The sequence below is a fragment of the Haliaeetus albicilla genome, chromosome 4 (assembly GCF_947461875.1).
Source record: "Haliaeetus albicilla chromosome 4, bHalAlb1.1, whole genome shotgun sequence".
In the NCBI taxonomy this organism is placed as follows: domain Eukaryota; kingdom Metazoa; phylum Chordata; class Aves; order Accipitriformes; family Accipitridae; genus Haliaeetus; species Haliaeetus albicilla.
In genome coordinates, this window is record NC_091486.1 from 16,058,256 (window position 1) to 16,080,900 (window position 22,645).

General features: G+C 40.5%; 1 protein-coding gene across 2 annotated transcripts in view; it reads left to right on the plus strand.

Moving 5' to 3' along the window:
- The window catches only part of CNTNAP5 (contactin associated protein family member 5), a 303,884-nt gene that overhangs the window by 253,127 nt on the left and 28,112 nt on the right, over positions 1–22,645 (plus strand). For both annotated transcript variants that reach the window (XM_069781056.1, XM_069781057.1), the window contains exons 18-19: positions 6,604–6,843; positions 8,435–8,659. In XM_069781056.1, the coding sequence (XP_069637157.1) occupies positions 6,604–6,843; positions 8,435–8,659 (465 nt within the window). The remainder of the gene's footprint in view (positions 1–6,603; positions 6,844–8,434; positions 8,660–22,645) is intronic.

Consider the following 22,645-nt stretch of genomic DNA (forward strand, 5'->3'; position numbering starts at 1 on the left):
GTTGTAGGGAGTCGTGAAGCTGTGCTTCATTTACTTCTGATCCGGCGATACTGACACGTTGTGAGGAAGTTAATCTGCCTTTAAATACTTTGTAAGGGTGGGAGTTAAAAAGGCCTGACTTTCCTTGGAGGTTTATCTTCAGATTGACTGACTTAGGTATTTCAGAAGATTTAGGCTTTTACTGAAGATTTTCCAATGACTAAGCACAGAGCAGGATTTCTCTTTTATGTATGTAGGTTCTTTTATGTCCAGTAAGGGATGAATTCACACTTCTGTCTTCATGAGTGGAGACCTTGATGCTGTTTCTCTCTTATTTACCCTGCTACCACTTTGTCTCAAATATGGGAGAACATAATATTCTCTCTCTTAAATTTGGGCAAGGAATTAAAAAAAGACTGGATTCAGAGATAAAAATATACCATGTGTGAGCAAATATTCTCTTCCATAAGAAACCAAACCAAAAAAAAACCCAAATCACAACAACTGTCTAGTCCTTTCAGATGGAGAAAACACTCATTGTGAACTAATGCAAAGCTGTGTCCTGAAGACTGTGAAAAATGTGAACTTGAGTTGTCTCAGAGGAATACTAACTGATATATAATGACAGTGAGTTCAACATTTGGATGTCATGGTTGCTTATTCCAGCAGAGAAATCCAGATGTTCAGAGACTATAGCAGAACCTGGGAGTCTCACCATGACTTACGTTGTCCCTATGCTAAATTTGAGTTGTGCATGTTCTTGAGTTTAAGCCTCTGTGGGTCATTGCTAGGGTAAAAATCAATTTTCAACTTGCTCTATGTACTTAGGTGTAACCATGGGTGTGTTTAATGTTCTTAAAATGCATTTCTGCGGAGCATCTCTGACTGTTAGGCATCTCTTACTGGGCTTGAACTCACATTACATTACTTGGATTAACAGTACTATCTGCTAGAAAGTTTCTTCACTCACTTCTGGCCTTGATAAGCATAAAGTAGCTGTAATTCATTATCTGCACACTAATGCACCCAAAAATACTTCCATTTTGGAGGTGGTACAACATTGCAGATAGAGAAGTTCACATGAGTTTTACATACCCTAGAAAGATACACTCTCATAGTGATTTCTGTTTACCCCAAAGTCTCTTTTATACATTGATATTGTATAAAAGGAATTGACAGAGCTGAGAACCAGATCCTTCTTCCCATATGCTCATGCTATTAATTGTATTCACAGAAATGCTGGAATTTGGGTGTCACTTCTTTCTGTACCACCTGTTCTCCATTCAGTTCTGCCTTCCCACCTTTCATTGCCCTGTTCTGTGTTTGATTCAATGGTCTTGGCTGTTCTTGCATCTTGCTGATGTGATGTCTGCCCTACATATCTGCTTCTGGGGGATGTTCCCCTTGGGGGAGCAGAACCTAAGCATTTGCTCTGGCCAGCATGCCACATAGCCTGTGTAAGAAATTGTCATTGTCTGATGGTCCCAGGATTCCACTGCAGCGATGATTTCTTACACATGCTGTTCAAAATAAACCATAGAAAATGGCTACCTTCTTATTGGATCTGCCTGGAGATAAAACCAAAATGAGGGAAGTCAAAATGGAGGTGTTCAAATCTAATTCCTCTCCTTTTATCTCCTCATCCACAGCAACACAATGTGACAGGATTCAAATTTGCAATTCTTGTTTTATTCCATCGCTTCCTGTAAATACCTGACTGTATCCAATTATGGTTTCTCTCTGTTATGGAGAAACAGTTCTGTGTAGTCAGTAAGAGACAAAAGTGTAGATTAAGTGTATAAAGTTTGTATGATTAGCTGTTGTGTTAAAAGTGTAATTGACTCACAGGGTACTTAAGTTTTAATCTATGTAGTACTAGAAAGAGTTTTTCTACAGCTACACTTGTTGCAATAACTTAGAATATAACATCATCTACCGGGACTTGTGCAAAGCATTTGATACTGTCCTGCATGACATCCTTGTCTCTAAATTGGAGATACATGGTTTTGATGGATAGACCACTTGGTGGATAAGGAATTGGCTGCATGGTCGCAGTCAAAGAGTTGCTGTCAACAGTTTGATGTCCAAGTGGAGTCCAGTGACAAGTTGCCTTCCTCAGGGGTCGGTATGGGGACCGGTGCTGTTTAACATCTTTGTCGGTGACGTGGACAGTGGGTTTGAGTGCACCCTCAGCAAGTTTGCTGACAACACCAAGCTGTGTGGCATGGTCAACATGCTGGAGAGAAGGGATGCCATCCAGCGGGACCTTGACAGGCTTAAGAGGTGGGCCCACGCGAACCTCATGAAGTTCAACAAAGCCAAGTCCAAGGTCCTGCACATGGGTCGGGGCAATCCCAAGCACAAATACAGGCTGGGCAGAGAATGGATTGTGAGTAGCTCTGAGGAGAAGGACTTGGGGATGTTGGTTGGCGAGAAGCTCAACATGACCCAGCAAAGTATATTTGCAGCCCAGAAAGCCAACTGTACCCTGGGCTGCATCAAAAAAAGTGTGACCAGCAAGTCAAGGGAGGTGATTCTCCCCCTCTACTCCACTCTCATGAGACCCCACCTGGAGCACTGCGTTCAGCTCTGGGGTCCCCAACATAAGAAGAACATGGACCTGTTGAATCGAGTCCAGAGGAGGACCACCAAGATGATCAGAGAGCTGGAGCACCTCTCCTATGAAGACAGGCTGAGACAGATGGAGTTGTTCAGCCTGGAGAAGACTCCAGGGAGACCTTATAGCATCCTTCCAGTACCTAAAGGGGACCTACAAGAAAGCTGGAGAGGGACTTTTTACAAGGGCATGTAGTGATAGGACACAGGGTAATGGCTTTAAACTGAAAGAGGGTAGATTTAGATTAGATGTAATGAAGAAGTTCTTCATTACGAGGGTGGTGAGGCACTGGAAGAGGTTGCCCAGAGACATTGTGGATACCTCATCCCTGGAAGTGTTCAAGGCCAGGTTGGATGAGACATTGAGCAACCTGGTCTAGTGGAAGGTGTCCTTGCTCATGGCAGTGGGGTTGGAACTAGATGATCTTTAAGGTCCCTGCCAACCCAAACCATTCTATGATTCTATGATATGATTCTATGGGAATAAAGTCTGCTTAAGGCTGACATTGGCACACATGGAGTATGTGGCAGGCTTCTGACATAGCTTTCTGTGTGTGCGAAGTGGAAGGAAGAAATGACTTTTCATTGCCAATACACTCAAAATCAAACAAGCCTGGATTTTAAAGCTGGTCAAAGGAGTTAGAAAACCATTTCTCACTTTCTTGTAGTGGGTCTTGGGTATCTAACTGCTTTAGGCCGCTCTGTGCGTATTCTTGCACCTGGCTATGTTTCTTCTTTTAATTTAAAAAAATTACAGTAGAAGGAGCAAACCCCAAACAAATGTACAGGCTAGATAGTATCAACTGCACCAAACTGCCCAGCAGCAGACCAGTTTGGCACATTACTTGCTCTGAAGGGACAGACAGAAATCATTCCTTTCAACGGACAGTCACTTTCAAAATGAGTGACATCCTTTTCCATAGTGCAGTTGTCTCCTGGTATATCCCTCTGGTCCTGGAGGAGGTGTGTCATCCTCTCCTCTCATGGTGTAGTCTGAGATGAAACTCTGTCTTATCTATTGGAGAAGGCGTGACCATAACACTCCAGTATGGGGCAGGGAGGGGAAAGTCAGTCCTCACAGACCTCTTTGAGAACAGCATTTGCACTCAGACTGGTAACATCAGTGAAGCAAAATACAAATCCTAAGAAGTTAATTTGATGCATAAAGCCTTGATCAGAAGTTTTTCTGCTATTCATTTAGTATGTTGAGGAGACTACTAAAATTAAGTGCTTGGGTTACTGTTTTGTCTTAGGAGCAAGGGAGCAAGGAATCCTTGGGTAAATCTCCTCTGCTGTTGTAGACAGTCCAAATGCAACATACCCCAGAGACAGTAAACATCTGAGAAACCTTCTCGGGAGACAGAGAGAAGGAAGGAGAGAAAAAGAAGGGGCATACTTTATTTACTGTTGTTTTAAAGCAATCAGTAGACACTTTGGGATATTTTGGAGGCTGGAGGAGGAATTAATGCTTAACTCCTTGTGTATCGTGACTGCTTTGTACAACTTTCAGTTTGAGACTAAAAAGTGTGACTTGGATGTCTTCTGAGGAATATCATAGCAAGTTCTCCTACTCCTGAGTAATAATAATTATGATTCGTATACTCCCATGCCCTTTCCTTTTCTTTGTATCTGTTACATAAAGCAAGAATGCACCTAATATTTATTCACGCCGCTTCAGCCTCCCTAATCCAGTTCTTACCAACAAAAAGTCCTTTGCTTTTTAAAGCAAATCCTCAATTCATTGATAGAATGTTAATTATTTAGCCACTTGTGTCACCAAGCTATACTATGAGTGCTCAGTTGTGAGCTTCTTGCCCCCTCCTCTCAGACTCTCTCTTCCTTGCCCCAAGGCTTCTCAGTAAAATTCAGCTGCATAAATACGTTACTGAAAACAGCATGGCTCATTTGACTGTCACCTCCACTTGGCAAAGAACACCCTTAACCTTAATGTTTATGGTCCTGAGGCTTATCCTAAAATCTGTTTTCCTGAACAAAACATTTAGGTCTCATCCAACAGGCCTATTAGAGTAGGAAGAATCTGCAAAGCCTAATTTGGGGAAGAGTTTTGTTTGTTTGTTTTCAGTTTTTCTCTGCTTCACAGGAATGTACTTGAAGATTAGGTCTAGTCAATTGAAGAAAAATGCCCAAATAATAAACAGATTTGCTTAATCAATACCGTGTGGATCTAGGATCATCTAGACTGTCTCTGTTAAGCTCTATACTCTCCAGACATTAGGAGTGAGAAACTTACTTTACGTAGCTTTCCAAAGTGCTTTAGAGAGCAGTAAGAATATGGGTAGTGCAATAAACATGACATCTGTGGAATAGTTAGCAATAGTTTGTACTCATTCTTTGAATGTTACAGCTGGGATTTATATGTGTGCAGAGAGAAGAGGCAAGGAAACTGTCATTTATCCTTGTAATTTTTGTGGTTACCTCCCATGCAAATGAAAACAGAGTAACCAGTAACCTTAAACGGAGAAATCACATTTCTACTTATTTGGACGTTACTGAAAATTCTGTACAATATGTTTGGGTTTGGAGCAAAATCTCCAAAGAAAAAGATTGTGTGTGCACAGTGCAGCAAATGCAGAAGGCCCAATTCTTGTGCTCAGAGGGCCTTTAAAATATGTGAGCTAACATTTACTCACCTGAAAAGAAAAGCTGGCTACAGAGGAATTTTAAAATATTTGTTTCTCTGAGAAAGGCATCATAAAATGAGCATGAAATAAACCTGTCTCACACGTGCTATCTATAGTTCAATTATTCTAATTCAAATCCAGTATTTCTGCTATTAGTGTACCAGAAATAAAAATATGTTAGAATGGTATAGCAGAACAATAGGGTTTTGGTGAGATTCCATTTCAGACTATTGCTTCATTCTGTTAGTTTGCAGAAGTCTTGCTTTAATTCAACAATTTATGAAAAAACAGATGCTCTTCTGCAAGGACTTATCAAAAGATTTATTCTCTTATCTCATGCACTTTGATATAGAACCAACTTCTACAGAAGAATAATTTGGGAAGTTAACTTCTTTCATACTACTTTTGCAGGAGAATCACCAATAAAGCTAGCATTTCAGAGCCAACAAATGCTGATAATTCCTGAACCAGAATTAGATTTCTTTGCAGCGATCAAAATTGCAGTATCTTCAAAAGCAAAACACTGGCAACTGCCAAACAAAGCCTACAGTGAGATAAATGGTGATATTTTCACAAAGTACTCTATCATCATTATCATTTTCAAAGACCACCTCTAACAGAAAAAGTGTCTTCATTGTAACACTTTGTAATTTCATTGGGCAGACAAGAAACTAATTAGCTTGTAGAGACCGAACTGCCCTCTTGCGCAGATCCATACAGCTCTGGTCTTCAGGAATAAATGCAATTATGTTTAACAGTTGTAATAAATAACACATCTGTGACCTGGACTCATGTTTCTTGCTTACAACAACCATTCACATGCAACATCAGCTTGGGCAGTCATGCATAAATTCTGACTCAAGTCATTTCCCTTCAGCCAGCAGGCCTGGTGCTGAACATGATTCATCCCTGCTATCTGGACTCATCAGCATGTGTAACTCACCTGCTGTTTGGATTAGAGTGTTATTTATACTCTGTACTGTGGCAACAAATAGGAAAAAAAAATTTAGGTTTGGGTTTCTCATGTATTAGGTGATATGCAGACATACGATAAAGAAACTAATCTTTTTCCCAAATGAATTTGCAGTTTAAATGCCAGACAGGGCAGTAGATAAGGCAGGAAAGAGAAGAACGGCAACAAGAAAGTGTCACATATGGCTTTTTAGTTCTTTCATAAAGATAAATAGAGACCTTTAGTTTCCAGGGCTGTCCATCTGTCATCTTTTGCCACCGTATGCATTGATATATAATAGATAATAGTTTTTAAAATTCATGGATTCATATTTGTACCTCTGGATTGGACTTCAGGGTTTTGATTACTGTGCAGACTCACCAATGAATGCATGTCCTTTTTTCTCTTTTTCAGGGGGAACAGCTTCCAGACAAAAGGGCTTTTTGGGATGCATTCGATCTCTGCATTTAAATGGACAGAAACTTGACCTTGAAGAGAGAGCTAAAATGACACCTGGTGTTAAACCTGGGTGTCCAGGACATTGCAGCAGTTATGGTAACCTGTGCCATAATGGAGGGAAATGTGTGGAGAAGTATAATGGTTACTCCTGTGATTGTACCAACTCAGCCTACGAAGGACCTTTCTGCAAGGAAGGTAGGCAGCGAGCTTTGATCCTAAGTCCGTAATGGTCTCTGAATTACAGCACAGTTTCACCCATGTCAGCTTGGTGTCCCCCATGTTACAAGGTGTTCTAATATCAGCTGTCCCTTCAGCATTACCAAGTGTTTATCTGAAGCAGGCTATAACGCCTCTTTTTTTTGACTTTGGTGATAGCCTCAGAAATTAAAATTGTGTTAGTCGTACTATTAAAGTTACCAACTATATCCCACTATGATTCCTGTATTCAGTTGCATGTAACTTGGCCCAGACATTAACAAATAGGGCTGAAATTTTTCATAATAGTTGTCTGTCCATGTCTGAAAGTTCAGTTTGCTTGTCTTTAAACCTCATCCAGCTTTGTACAACTTAACAAGATGTTGAGAACTTCTCTTGCAGAGTTTTGAAGCAATGGTGTGACAAAAAGCGGTAGTCTTTTTATGGGTTTTTTTGCCATTCCTGTGACAGTCTGTCCAAATGTTAAGAGATTTTAAAAATAAGCGTGAAGCATTCAGGAGAAAACTGATTTGCATGGTTCAGTCTGTGGTGAACGTGTCCTCACTGAACCTTTCTGGTGGCTCGTAGCAGATGTTACCAACACCAGAAAAATGAGCAGGGCAAATAAAGAACATCCAATTTAGATGGCATGCTCCTTGGGAGAGGAAGAAACTAGCAAAACTACTGCTCAATAACAGCAAGGTGCAATGTGAGTGTTTTAATTTCCATGGCTGCCCCTCACCTCACAAACGCAACAGGTTTACTAAGTGGGCCGCATCTTCTGCTGGTGTAAATTGGCTTAGTTGTAATGCAGTCCACGGAACTATGCTCACTTACATGAGTTGAGGATTTGGCACCAATGCCATGAGAAGCATATCAAATAACCACATAGTGTCCTGTTAGGAGATGCTGCTGTAGAGGTGGAGCTGCTTTATTGGAGAATGTACTTGCAGTCAGTCTGTAGCTGAAAATATCACCATCCTGACTTTACTGTGCCTCACATTAGAAAAAACTGCTGTTATCACACCTGTGTATTTCATGGCCAGACTACGTTGTGTTTATTGAAAACACAAGCATGAGTTCTCGGGACCTGAGAATGCACAGGTAGATGTTTCTCTTCTTTTGGAGCTACCAAAGACAGCTTGCTATACTGGCTGACTTTGGGTCAATGTGTTTCTTTAATAATGACTTTGTTTAAAAAGGAGACTGGAAAGGACAAATACATTGTCTTTACTGTTGGGGGAAGACAGAGAATATTGCCTTACATGTCAGCTGTCAGAAGATGGTGAACCGAGCATTTATTTGGCTGACAGACATTTTGGGCTGTTCTATCTTGTAGAGCTCTGATTCCAGCACTAAAATAGTTGAGTTTAGAGGCCTGTCTCCATACACCGTCCTTCTTTGTGCGAGACAAACAGACAGTAAGGAAGGACACACTGCTCGTACAAACTAAGGGACCGTTAATGTCAGCTGAGTCAGGGGCATTTTGCAGTGTTCCGTTTCTGAGGCAGGCAGTTTATGTCCATGCCTGTCTGGGAGATCTGAAAATGCAGTAGCTGAAATTATTCCCTTGGTTTATATATGCTTTCAGAGGTTTCTGCATTATTTGAAGCTGGCACTTCCATTACCTATATTTTCCAAGAACCTTATCCTGTCACAAAAAATGCAAGCACCTCAAGCTCTGCCATTTATGCGGATGCTGTCATGTCCAAGGAAAATATTGCATTTAGCTTTCTTACGGCACATACTCCAAGCCTTCTGCTGTACATCAACACCTACTTTCATGAATATTTGGCTGTGATTCTCTCCAAGAATGGTAAGTACTCTTGATTTGATACCAAAGGGAGACCAGTGTAACTGTGTTAAGTTTTTTGTGAGAAAAATACAGAATTCTGCACTGATTTAAGTTCATTTCTGTGTCTGCAAGTTTATCAACTTCATGGTATTCAGTTCATGCAAATGGCTATCACTCTTGTTTATGTCCCTTTATTTGGCATTCAGTGCTACACTTGCCTAGTCAGTCTTTGAATAATCATGTTGTTGGGGCTTAGAATGTGCTTTGACTTTCATTTGGCAAGACTGTACAATAGCAATTCCTTGTTATTTATTCCACACTGAGATCCATTAGGCCTCCAAAATAAGGGAATGAGAAATACCATGAATGTACAAGAATACTTGGTGCAGAAATATATTATCATTTTATCATTTGCATTTTGTCTTGGCACACGTATTGCTCTTCACTGGGTTGTTTCAATGGAATACGGCCAGTATGTCTGAATATTAAAGTCAGAAAATGTCAAAGTTTTCTAGGTTCACTAACCAAAACATGAGGTGTAAATCCATTTTCTATTAAAAGGTACATGGTGTGAGGACTTTATGAAAACATGTAAAGATTTTAGGGCCTATGTCTTCTCTGGCTCCTGAGTCCTTGCAGTGCTTTCAGAAACTCACTCCAGACAAACATCATGCTAGACAAATGGGGATGTTTGAATTATTCAACAGTTATCAGGCACTGGAAGTGATGAGTAAGCGTATTGGTGAGTCACTAGCCTGTGGCAGAACAATAGAAAGTTAATGCTATGTGGTTGTTGTAAATGTACATTTGACCAAATGACCCAGACCACTCTGAACCATTGCAAATTCCAAAATAGCTAAGCTTTCAAGCGCTGTCAAATGAAAACATAAGGAAAAAAAAAGGTTTTACTTTTTATATGGGATTTGCAGTAGTTTATCTCCTGGTTGTGTCATGTGGCTAGTATTCGGGCTGGCATGGGATGAATATCCAAAACTCTGGGAGGGGCAGCTGGGACAGTATCAGCCTGGACCCATCTCCCCTAAGCAAAGCCGCAGCAGGGCAGTGGGACTACTGAGGAAACACTCTCTCCTCTCTCCTTTCCCATCCAGTCCAAGATTTCCATCTCTGATTTGCTCTGGGAGGCAAGTGTTTATGATTTCCAGATATATGAAAGTTCTGGTGTGTAGCTCCAGGGTGGCAGAGGTTAGCTCTTGCTGAGATGAAACCTTGGAATCTACTTCTTAGTTACACACTCAGGTCTCTTGATGCTACTCAGGCAATTGAAAATAGCCCTAAAGTGAATGAAAATGTAGTATCCATTTAAATCACCTTTACTGCTGCCAGAGTAGTGTAAAATGACCTTAGAAACATGAGTCAGTTGACTTTTATTAATGAAATACAACCATAAGCAAGCTATAATTGTGGAATTCTGGAAGGAGGGACTCTAACGGTGGTTGGGGAAGGGGTTGCAATCAGGACCCCAGGATCTCTTGTAGCAGCTCAGCAGGAGCAGAGGTAAGCCTTGCCCAGCTGCACCATCTGCAGATCTCCGCTTTGGTTCAGATGGAGACAGGGACTCTCAGTACTTCTGGAAACTAGGTGGAGCAGCTCTCACCACACTCAGGCATTTTAAACAATGGTGCTTTTCTCAGATCTGTTCCTCTTATTTACTCACTTGTAAAATGAAGATAACAGTAGTTTAGAGGGTTGGTGAGATGTCAGGCTCCAAAACTCTGTACTATAAAATGTAGCACTATACGCAAAGAATTATTAAGATAACTAGCTGACCTTGGTTAACTGCTAAAAGTCTCTCTCAGGGTTATTCTGTGCATGCTTCTGTGTCATTCTTTCAAGACAGTCATTTCAGTCTTGTATATTCTCTGCCTTTTGTCCCAAATGTAATAATTTTTTAAATCTCATATCCTCTATTTTTTAGTCTTGTTGGAATTGAAATTATTCCAATGAAAATAATGTTCAGATATGTTACTCTTTCTTCCTCCAAGAGGTTTATGCTTGCCATAAAGTTACTGGACTATGAATAACAATGTCCTTTGTAGCATTAAAAGTGAGCGCGATTCTTTCTCTTTTTGGCTCATTTTCAAGGAATCTTGCTGAGTCTGACAGTGTATAGTAGGACCTAAGCAGGTCCCTGCTGGATAACTGATTGGTTAAATAAACGTTAGGCTCCTTGTGAAATAGGAATGGGCATTCTCACTTAAGAGTTGAGCAGTAATATTCTTTGCCATAATCCCAAGCCCCTTTCCACTTGTTAAGAAACTATGTTGAAACTGTCTATGTATACTTTAATACTTCACCTTTTGTAAGTATTTTTCAAGCTGCTGCTCATGTATCCTATTATTCCTCTTTTCTATTATCCACAAAATAACTAGGCAAATTATTAGTTAATTAAAGTGACAATGAGAAGAGTGTTTCTGGTAATTCAGAGTTTCTGTGTTAAATGTTTAACATAAAAGAAGTGAAAGTGTCTGCAAGGCTTATTCATAGTTAGACTATATTAAAAGGGGCTTATGTAAAAGTGGACTTGTATAGGCAGCTATGGTCTAGTCCAGTCAGGTGTGAAATGTTTCCTGTAAAATCAGTTGGTTTCAGTAAAATCAATAAATAATCACATTTAACCCCAACATACTTTGTACTGTCAGTCTGTAAAGAAGATCATATCATTAGAAGATACAGTATGTATTGATTGAGACACTAGAATTCTGGTAGTAAAATGTTTCATTTAGAGTTATCCAACAGGCCAATGTCAGGTCTGGGAAAGGAAGTGAAATCTCCTCATGCCCACTCATGGCTTCACCCATCCAGATCAATGCTGCCCACACAGAAAGCCCTTCCAGTGCTTGAAACCTTAGAGGGCAGGTGGTTCATGAAGAAGGTAAAGTTATGGCAGATGTTGGGTACCACCATACGTCAATGTAGAAGCTACAATTCTAAACCTATAGAGATGACCTCCTTCTATAAAATGAGATGCTCAGTAGTGCCTAGCAGGTAATATTTCTAAAAACAGTTCCCACCCAAAGAACTTATCTATATCACGAGGTTGTTCTTACCTCTGATCAGTCAGCTCATGTCCTGGCAGCTTATGGGTAAGTTTTCGGAAGCTGATGTTTTTAAAGATGACTTAGGGATTCTTTCCGCCATTAGTTAATACTTACACTTCTAAATCATACACGTGCCCTTGCAAATTGTATGCAATAACTTAGCATTGTCCTCTTCTCCCCAATCTTACATATTGTAGCCATGGATTTTTAAATTAGGCATATATATAGATGTGTATGTATTGTATATAGATGGATACATAGACATGTACATAGATGGGTATGTATATGTGTATATAGGTGGGTATGTATGTAAAGCTCCCATAGTCGCATTGATCCCACATCCAAAATATTAGCAGTACTGTAATAATTGGCTGTGCCTTTTTAATATCAGTGCTGTAGAAATTTCAAATTATAGTGCCCATTACTAAGCTACAGAAAATGGGTAAACATCTCTAATTAGCCTTTTCAGTGTGTCAGTCCACAGAAGTTATTTACATCATGGGAAGCTACTGCCAAAAAAAAAAAAAAAATAGTTTTTTCTTTCCCAGGCTAAACTTTCACTGTACATTTTTGCATTTACATGATTTCACCAAGTTACCAGTACCTTAGTATTATTATCTTTGCCTTGATCCCTAAAGACAATAATTGATGGGGGAGAAAAATGTTCAGAAACAAACTGTTAGTGCTTTCTCCATCCTTCCTTCCCCCCTGCAAGTAATCAGATGTGATATGAATATGATGAAGTATACTGTCCAGAAAATGTTTTCCCAAGTCTTTGATTCTCAGTGTTGTTGGCTTTCTCCATGGAAACAATATGATTCCTAATCTAGAAAAACAGCAGATAGAGAAAAGAGATAGAATCTCAAGCTATCCTAGAGTGATTGAAAAATTATCTGTATTTATTATCTGATCTCATAAGAAACTAACAATTCGAGTCCTTTTTTTTCTTTGTTTCTATCCAATACCTATTACCATCACAGTGAGCTCAATTCTCAATTTTTTTTTTTTTTTGAAAGCAAGACTCTGAAATTGCATAGGAAAAGTTAAAGACAAGGAAAAAGGCACAGTTAAAAACAAAGATATAAATGAAAACAGCTTGAATAATTCTTCTGTTAGGTCTCTGATGCTCAGAATATAGTAGCAGGACCTAGATCAACTCCACTGCCCTGTCCTATAAGGTCTTGAAATCAGCTGATATTTGAAGTAAATAGGAAAAGAAACAAAAATCTGTAATAGAGGTGAGCTGAATTAACACTCTGCAAAAAAGAAGCAACCGTCATCAGTGAGAAGCTACTGATTATTTTCTTTTTAATAAACTAGAAATCTACTGTAATCTCCTCCTGTCTCTAAGTCAGAAGCAGCCTTTCTGTTGAAGGCATGTAAATTCTCCTTATTGTTTTTGCCTTGCAAGTCTGTTGAGTTGCATCTCCAACAACTTTTCTCAAGCAAAACCAAAGTTTTTGTCATTCAGTGGTAAAGAAAGGCCAAAAACATAGTTCAGTCTTTGAGGCAAAGAGTCCTTTGATTCTGTTCATGCTGCAGGCTCTGGAGTTCAATGGAGCAAAGCTAAAATAATTAGGGAAAATAGGACTTACTGAAGCACTGGGTTTGGGGGGTGATTTTGTCGTTTCTTTTGCTTTACCACCTTGCGGGTTTTAGTTTTGGGATGTGGGTACCACAGGACATAACTAACTGCTGCAGAATGACCCTCTAGGCTATGCTATTGCTAGTGCAATTGTCTTATCTTTTGAGAACATCTTCTGGCTTACAGACTTTCAACACCCATTGAACAACCTGCACAATTTATGTGACTGAAGTGGAAAATGGTGCCAAGGTTCAGGTATAGTTATTTTTAAAAGATCAGGAGCAGGAAAGTGAGTCATGTTGTGAAGTGTGGGAGACAGCTTTGTTGAGGAGACTAGTTTTTAAGCAACTGTCTGTGAGTGACCGAGAATTGTTCCCAGTCTATCTCTGGTTCACAGCCATTAAATGATTTCATATGGCAGATTGGACTATATATCAACCAAGTATAATGTCAAGCAATTGTTGTAGTAGGCCCTGAAGGTCGGGAATTGTGAATGCAAAAGAAATTTTCCCCAGTTGCCTGTAGGTGGAAGGCTGGCTATGGCACCTTGAGTAGAAAGGGTAGGGGGGCAGATCTCCCAGTCAGTTTCTTTATGTCAGTAGAGAAACTCCTGTGGTGAGAACCATCTCTGGCCTCTTGGATGATTCCCTGCTGTAAGCACGCTTCACAGAAAAGAGGAACGCTGATTAGAGTTTTCAGTTCAAATCCAGCACTAAAAAATCTTTGAGGGAAGAGGTGGACTTGGCGCCCAAACCCAATTTTCTTTGTTTGTTTTAGCATATGGCACTCTAAATCTCTAAGTGTTCAAAACTAACTTGAAAGGAGAAGCAGCCACAACATTCAGCCAAGGACTCTGGCACATTTCTTTATCTGCCTTCCAAGAGAAGAGAACTGAAAGATCTGTCTCATTAGCTGAATTCATGGACATGTTTATACTCGTGAAGATCATTTTGCCATACTGAAGTGTCAAGAGATGTTCTGGAGACCCACAGGGAAGAACAAGGCAACAGTAATTGGATTACATTGAGCAGGAAATGCTGAGCATGCAGTTAATAATTGATCTGTGCTCTGCATATATACAGACTGACTTTGAACTTACTGGTTATCTGGCATAAAACCCCAGACCACAGCCTGCAGATAATCAGCTAGGAAGAAAACATACATTCCCATTTGCTTGGAGGAGATGTTTATCTCCTAGAAGACTTAAGTTCCTAGTTCACATTTTGCAGTTGAAAAGTCATTTTTATTGTTCGATTTCTGTGGAGCTGTCCTGAAAGGGGTGGGAAGGAAGGACAGAAGGTCACAAGCTCCTATGTTTTAATAGATGCTGCAGACATATATATATGCTCTTCAATAATTCTGAAATGAGGGTCTTTTCAGAACCCATTTTACCAAAACCTTTTCCCCTGAGGATTTTTAATAGTCATTTTTTAGTCATTCTTAAATTGTGAATTATCTATGTTGTGGACATAGAGAGCCGTGTAGTGAGAGCTGTAGTCCAGCAGAACTGCTGGCTCAAGTGCTGCCTTGGAGCAGTGTAGCTGTTTCCACACAACATAGAGCCCAAGCTAATATTTGGAAGAGGCAGCCTGGGTCCAAGCAAATCTCCTTCTCTATCTTGCTTGTAGGATCCCCTATTAGCCTGGTAATTTTTCCTGTAATGTATCAGTTATGCTGGCTGGATAATGAAAAAGTGACTTCATCCTTCTTGCCTGATGAAATTGGGTGTTTATGCCTTAGTCTTTACAAGCGAGACTGGCCTTCAGGAATCCCAGGTCAAGACCAGGGGAAAAATCTGGAGCAAGGAAGATGTACGCTTGGTGGAAGAGGATAAGATCAGGGAATGCTCTAAGCAAACTGAGCATATATGAATCCATGGGCCCTGGAAGGATGCACCCATGAGTGCTGAGAGAGATGGCAGATGTCATTGCAAGGTCACTCAAGAGGCAATGGGCACAAACTGAAATTCATGAGGTTTCATCTGAACATCAGGAAACTTTTTTACTGTGAGAGTGACTGAGCACATTTTGCCTAGAGAATTGTGGAGTCTCCATCCTTGGAGATACTCAAAAGCCATCTGGACATGGCCCTGGGCAACTGGCTCTAAGTGTCCCGGCTTGAGCCGGGAGGGTTGGACAACATGACCTCCAGAGGTCCCTTCCAACCTCAACCATTCTATGATTTTGTGAAAGATTGCAGAAGTACGGATTTGAAAGTAAAGTAGTGAAAGTATATGTATATAAGCACGTATTTTGCTACAGAGAAGTCATCACAATGCTACCATTATGTGGTTCTTGTATTAGGATAGTTACTATTTCATCCTTCCTCTAATTTTCTCCATTAGGTGACTTAAGAACATGAGTCAGTTCTCTGTATGCCAATGTTTGTGGTTTGTTATGAAAATTCAAATATTTCCCTTATGAGTCTGCTATAATCAGGAGAAGGTCACTGATTAAAGGATCCAAATTCTCCAGTCACAAAGGCTTGCATAACCTATGAAATAGGTAGTGCTTAGATGGACTTACTGGTCAGAGGAGCAGAACATTTCCCAGAGATTCATGACCAGCCAGGCTCTGTCTATAGAGCTCAACACAAACATGGATCATTAACCTCAGAAAGCCATTAATCCACAAAGTTCTGTGCTGTCTTTATTATGAGTTAAGAATGAAAAGGAGTTTTGAGAAGTGAGGCATATGATTATTTTTCTCTAGTTTTATTTAAAAGATTATTGCTCGCTTTCCTGGTCCACAGGCATCATGTAGTGCTCAAATTGATTGTTTCTTTTTTTTCTGTACAGACCATCTTTTTCAATGTTCTCGTTGCTGAACATTATGGTTATTTGTTAGGTCAGCGTGAAACAAGTCCTTGCTTGAACAGGTATCTGTACTGCCAAAACTGAAACAGGAATGGTTGAAAGATATTAGGAAAAGAATGGAAACAATGAGCCAGGATCTTGGTGAGGGCAGGTTGGTATGTATCCCTCAGGGTCTCACAACAGAGGATTTCTGTCTTTTTTGCCTGTGAGCTGTTCGCACAGAGTTAGTGATGATGTGTAATTTGTGAAGCCACGTTGAACTTTTGGAATAAAATTCATAGGATGGTACTTTTTATTTCATTCACTGGGTGAAGAATAAAAGCTCTTCCTGCCAGCCTGGTTGCTACGCTAGTCTTAAATGAAAAGTATAGTGTGAGATGAAAGCCTGGCAAGATTCTTCTGAGTACAAAGGTGAGTAAACCATAGGGCCTACTGAATGTCTGACCATGAGAAGACTAATGGCATCCAGTGTGTGTTTAAAAACAGGAGGAGAGATCTAAGCATCAGATCCAATGGTATAATACAGATAGCTTTTGTTAATTAAGGGTCTTAAAGTGACTTTTACAATTCCAAAGGTATAGGTTAAAATTTACCAGAATAAATCTCACCATCAGAAAGCAGGTAATTTCAGGGAGATTTAACTCATCTGATGCCCTCAGCTCCTTCCTTCATCTTTGCATTCAGTCATCTTCAGGGAAAAAAGATAATTAATGTAGCATCACTTTGTAAAAGAAACAGAAACCAGTTCCTTCACCAAAAAGAAGTATCTAGGAATGGAGAGAGAATGATAATGACTAATAGCATTTTTTTAAATCTCTGCTCACGCCGAGGTTTCATGTCATTTCCCAAAGGATGTTAACATTCATCTAGTTCACCAGTTGGTGAACTGTGACACAAAGAAGGATGATGATTTGTCAGCAGTCATCAAGCTGGTAGATCCCAAACTGTGGCAGTGTTCTGTCCATCGCCTCCAGGGTACATAAATACACTACTGTGTATGTTTACCCATGGGCTAAACTGGAGAGACAGTGTTTAGTATTATTCCCCATCCGTGGGTTAGCCCTGTTCCCATTTTAGGCCCTGCCACATCAGCATGGACATAGGCTGTTTTGTTTAGACAAGTGTTCCCCTTAAAACCACTGGAATAAACTGGAATAAACCTCTGTGTTTAAGCCACTCAGTATGTGCACGATGAGTTCTATGACTGTGCTCCTCTGGGTCATCTTTTAGACTTGCAATATTTTCTAGCTTTGGAGGCAGAAGCATCTGCCAGTTACTTTTTAATTGCTGGTCAGCCTGTGTTAAGCCAACTGGCGGCTGTTGGGAGTGGGATGTCTACAAAGGTTAAACACATTTGTCAGTCATGTAAGGGAACTAGCTACATTTGTTGATGTTTAAGTGACGTTCTCAATCTGGCTCCAGCTGCCTCGCAGGATTGCAAAGTGAACTGAGGTCGTGGGCCTCCAGATAGGCTCCTTTAGTGGGTTTTGGGGGTGTGTTTTTTTCTAAGTTGAAAAAATGCAAACTGAAAGTTTGTTGGTTTTTTTTTTAATATAGGATGGCCTGAATATGATCCTTAAGTCCTGAATGTCTCAAGCATTGAGTGGGAAGCATTCAAATAAGTGCCTATTTTTTTCACTACTGTGAGAGATTACAAAAAATTGGGGGGTGGATTTTTTTTTTTTAAACCCTATGAAACAGTATCATCTAAGCAAATGCAATAACTGAGTAATCATACCAGCAAACATGTTTAACTGTTTCACTTCTTTGTTTTCTCCATGCAAAACAAATAGCAAGAGTCACCTCCTAAAAATGTGCAAGCACTTTCTTAGTTAAACGCCACTGGACACTGAAGAGATGGGCCCTGTTCTTTCGAATCATCAGCGGCACTTCCACTGAAGAGTAAATTTACTGAGTAAATATCCCTGGGGAGAAGCTGCTAATTAAGGAGCAGGTTTCTTAGCCAGCTGCTCCTAACTGAGAAAATGGTGGTTCATTTTTAAATATCTAGGCTATGGAGAGGGACACTGTCATGCTGAAGCTGTGCAAGTTGCCAGAGAGATATTTCATGGTAGAGATGACTGAAAACTGTCATGCGCTGTTCTGCAATCAGGAATGAACAAACATTTCCACCTTATGAGCAGCAGATGGCTTTCTGGGCTAAATACTTTAATGTTACTATTTTTTTCAGAATGGCAACATCAATAGCCTCACTAATATATTCTACCCTTTGTTTAATTGGTGCCTTCCTTAATTATTTTCTCTTTGAGCTGTAGCTCAGGTGAGTGCTGAAGATGAGTGCTGAGGGTGGATGTGGTGGTGTAGTTAACATCTCATAGTCTGATGAGGGTGACTGCCGGTTTCAGACAGCTGTAAGAAGTTCTGTTGGTCCTAAACTCCTTCATTTCTGGGTTCCTCTGAGGCAATGGGACGTGCAGGGGTAGTCCAAGGCCCATTTCCTAATGCAATGTTTCATTATTTTATACATAGACATTTCTCCCAAATCAGAGTTCTCAGCTGCCCTGATTTAAATGATTTTTCCTGATGTTATGTGATGGTGATAAAGTTGTAGGTTTTACGTGTGCCACCCACATATGCTCCCTGAACTAACGTCAGCTTCTCTGAGTGGTGCAAGATGTCTTGCCAGCTGCTCCAGCCAGTTTAAGTCATTAAAAAATACTATTGAAGTTGGCAGGGATGTTGGGTTCAATCTGGGCACATTTAAAACCAGTTTCTGTAAATGAAGGTCCTGCAGAGAAGTCTCAGACTCCAAAGGCATGTCATTACCTTCCTTGCTGTTTGGTTCTTCAAGGCTAAATGACACAAGACCTGTGGTCCTGGTGAAATGTGACAAGGACATTGCTTATGAATGATGGATTTATAGACCAAATTCCTGGTATCCTTTTTTTTGTTTGTTTTCTGCAGACTTTTTTGTCAAATATCTGGCACTGGGTGAGATCTTTCAAGCCAGGAAGTCTTTTCCTGAGCTAGAACACTCTCTGTAATGTTTTGCCATGCTCTCTTTTCCAGCTGATGATTTAAAAATTACTATTTGATTTTCAACACAAGCTTTGGCAGTCCAGAACGAATGTAAAGTTAGTGGGCATAGGCCACAAAGCCACCAAATATTTCTGACATTCCACTCAAGCACTGCTGTAGACGCAGGCAAAAGACAGACAACTCTCCTGTTGACATGTTCAATCAGAAAAGGTTTTGGACATACAACATGTAACGTCATGGCCGAGGTATTTCTTCACACTGTGCAGTCTGGGAATACTTTTTCTTCTTCAGCCTGAACACTTTTAAATGTCTAACCAGTTTAATGTCCTTATTACCACTAGACTTAAGAGCTGCTACTACATCTTTCTTGTCCTCAGCAAAAAGAGAAGCAGTTTGAAGGCACCATGCTATTCTTGTGGCCACCTGGAGGTTGGTTATGCTGACACTGATCATTAGCGTATTGCTAGCAAGTATCAACCCCAGCCTCCATCACCACTGAAAGAGTGTCCTGGGAGTGTTTTGTTTCAGAAAAGTCATCCCCAATGTAGTCATCAGCATGGGATGGCATAAATACTGCCCTTTGGTCTCTATTTCCCAGAACTTCCCTCTGCACAAGGGGACCCCCAGGAATCCTGTTAAAATGGCTCTGTAGCTATTTGATATCTGCAGAGAGATGTCATTCAGCCCTACAGTCACAGATTATACTACGGCAGATAACAGATTGAAGACCACAATGATGTGTAGCAAGCCAGCTTTGATACTGGTAGTGGTCCCATCACAGTAGCATGGCAGCCCATGTGGACTCCTTTCCTCCAGAAGCGGCAAAAAGAGGCCACGCTGCACTCTGTAACACTATGGCTAAACTATGCCTGGTCTCCTGTTGGGTCGTTCTGGAGCTAGCACAGCATATCTCCATGCTGATCTGCAGTCTGCAGAATTTGAAGCTGAAAGGGATGACTATAATAATCAAGTGTGAATCCACTCTTACCTAACACTGCTGGAGTAATATGCCCAGTAAAATTTTCCAGCCCAAGGCCAAAAACAAGATACCTCTCTTTTTCCTTCCCTCCCTCTTTTATGGGCTTAATAGAAATTGCCTCCAGCAATTCCACATACATTAGAGAAGGAAGAAAACACAACAGGCAGTGCATTGCTTGAACATTATGGCACTCCAGGTGTGCATGCTCAGACACAGGGAGCTGAAAAGAGGATGACAGGCATGACTGCAATAAGACTGCCAGAAATTACACTGCTCATGATTAGTATGAATCCCTATTGTGAGGCAAAAATGATGCAAAATAGAGAGAGAATAGAGAATAGGGAGAATAGAACTGGTTTATGCACAGATTTTTATTTGCAGTTAGTGAGACTGGGCTGATGTGATGGAGAAGGTCAGTGGACCAGATAATCAAAATTCAGAGGACAAAAAAAAATTCTTAATAATAATCCTAATTAATAATCCATTTATTTTGGCTGTCAAGTAGTAAAATGGTAATGTAATCTGCCAGACAAATTATTCTGTACTGTGGAAACGGGAGAAGTTTTGGTACTGAATGTGAGCCAAAATCAGCTCTCAGCTAAACTGGTGTAAATTCCAAAACACCTCTGGAGAGATGAGCCCATGTACTTCTGGTTTATGTTAATGTAGATTTGACCCCAGGCAAAATGCCAACTTGAATTCAATGGTTTTGAAGAGCAGCCATCCGAGAAAAGTTGCCACTGGAATTCAAAGTAATTTGATAAAATAAGATGCTATTCACTGATCTCTTTAAATGATTTAAGGTAAAATTGTACCACTATAGAAGGTAAGATCTGTTCTTAATGGATGTCAAGAACCTCCCCCATTGTCTCCCAACAAATAGAATAGATGGTTTCTGGTTTAAAGTCAATGCTTCTCTGATGAAGTCAATGGGTAAATCCCCGTTAGCAGCAGCTGAGAGCCTAGATAAATTGCATATCTTGCTGGCTCTCTTTGAACACAAATGTGCTAGTTGCTATATTGATCACCTGGATATAGTAGTACCATTTATATTTTATATACTGGTGTGTTCATAGCATTCAAAAAGAGCAAAGAATTTTTTTTCAGATTTACAAACTAAGCAACTAGTACAAGGTCACAGACCAAACCTAAGCCCTGTTCCATTTTCCGCATTACGCCCCTTTCAAAGGGTCCAGGTAAGAGACAGCCTATAAAGTACTTCTGCAGGGACATGATTTTTAGTTTGGACCAATCTGTTACTCTGTCACTTCTTAGTTTCAGCTTATTCTGTGTGGTCATCTCAGCTGTGGCATGCAGGGTCAGGCAACCTTTCCGTTTTTTATTGACTCTCCCACTGCCCTAACAAGCAAGTCTGAAGAAGGTCCCTTAACTTCCTTGCGCTTGGGCTTCTTATGTCATTCTAGAGTAAAGTGATTGTAAGATGTTTACACCGTTATTCCCTGTTGATGCATCTTTCATTTGGTATCAGAAAATAGGATTGTGATTTAAGTTTGGACCTTTAAGTGTAACGTTAATGGTGATAGACAGTAGTTCCTTGTCCTGCCTATGCAATGAGGGGATGGGAGCTTTGCAGTATGGTTTGGGGCAGCTGAATCAGGACCTCTGATATCACACTGAATAATTTAGCAGGTGTTACTGACCTTGATCTCTTCACAAATTCCCCTCTAACATCCATGACTATGCATGAGAAAGTAAATGCCTTTTATCTCCTTTTTTTTTTAAATTTCACTTTAAAAGCTCACCTTATCCAGCAGCCCTCTCAATCAGTTAAAAAGCCTTAATCCTAGTAGTTCATTCTCATTTTCCCTCTCATTTTTGGAAGCTTTGTTTCTATCCTCCAAAGTTCAGAGAGCGGCAGTGCTCATCTGGGGTATACCAAATGTTACAAAAAGTACAGCTCTTAGGAACCTGAGCAGCCAAACATCCTGGAGAGGGAAAAGGAGGGATGATCTTAACTGGACTCTAGGTCCAATCTGGAAAGACTACCAACTTCATTGTGAGTTGTGTAGAGGTAGCAAAATTCCTCCTCTACAGGAAATATATACGTTGTTTTAAGCTCTTTATAAAGCGGTTTTACAGTAGCTTGTAAGCCAACAGAGCTGACCTTATTGAGGGAGGATGTGGAAGGCTGAAGGGAGCAGGTATGTCCACACTATGTAGTGAAGGACAACTGGCCTGTGTCCTCTCTCACCAACTCTAAACCTGCAAGCAGTCTTGCAGCATTAATGTACCTGACTATAGGAGCCAAGCAGGGCTGCTCATTCGCCTCTTTAAACAGCCAGACTGCTTCTGGGGGCAGAGGTGCCTCTGAATAACGTTGCAGTGCCCACACATATGCAGCAGCTTGTGCAGCTGTGCTGTGGGCTTCTCTGGCACGGCACTGCATCGTGGTGTGCGCGCAAGCGTTGCCTCGGCAAACGCTGAAACCGGTCCTAGAGCGAAAACAGTGTGAACACATCCTTCGGTGACAGTCAGTGGGTCCCTGTCATTCAGCATAGGTAATGTTTGCCTCTAGCCTTCTGCAAAACCTAGTGATACTTGGAATAGT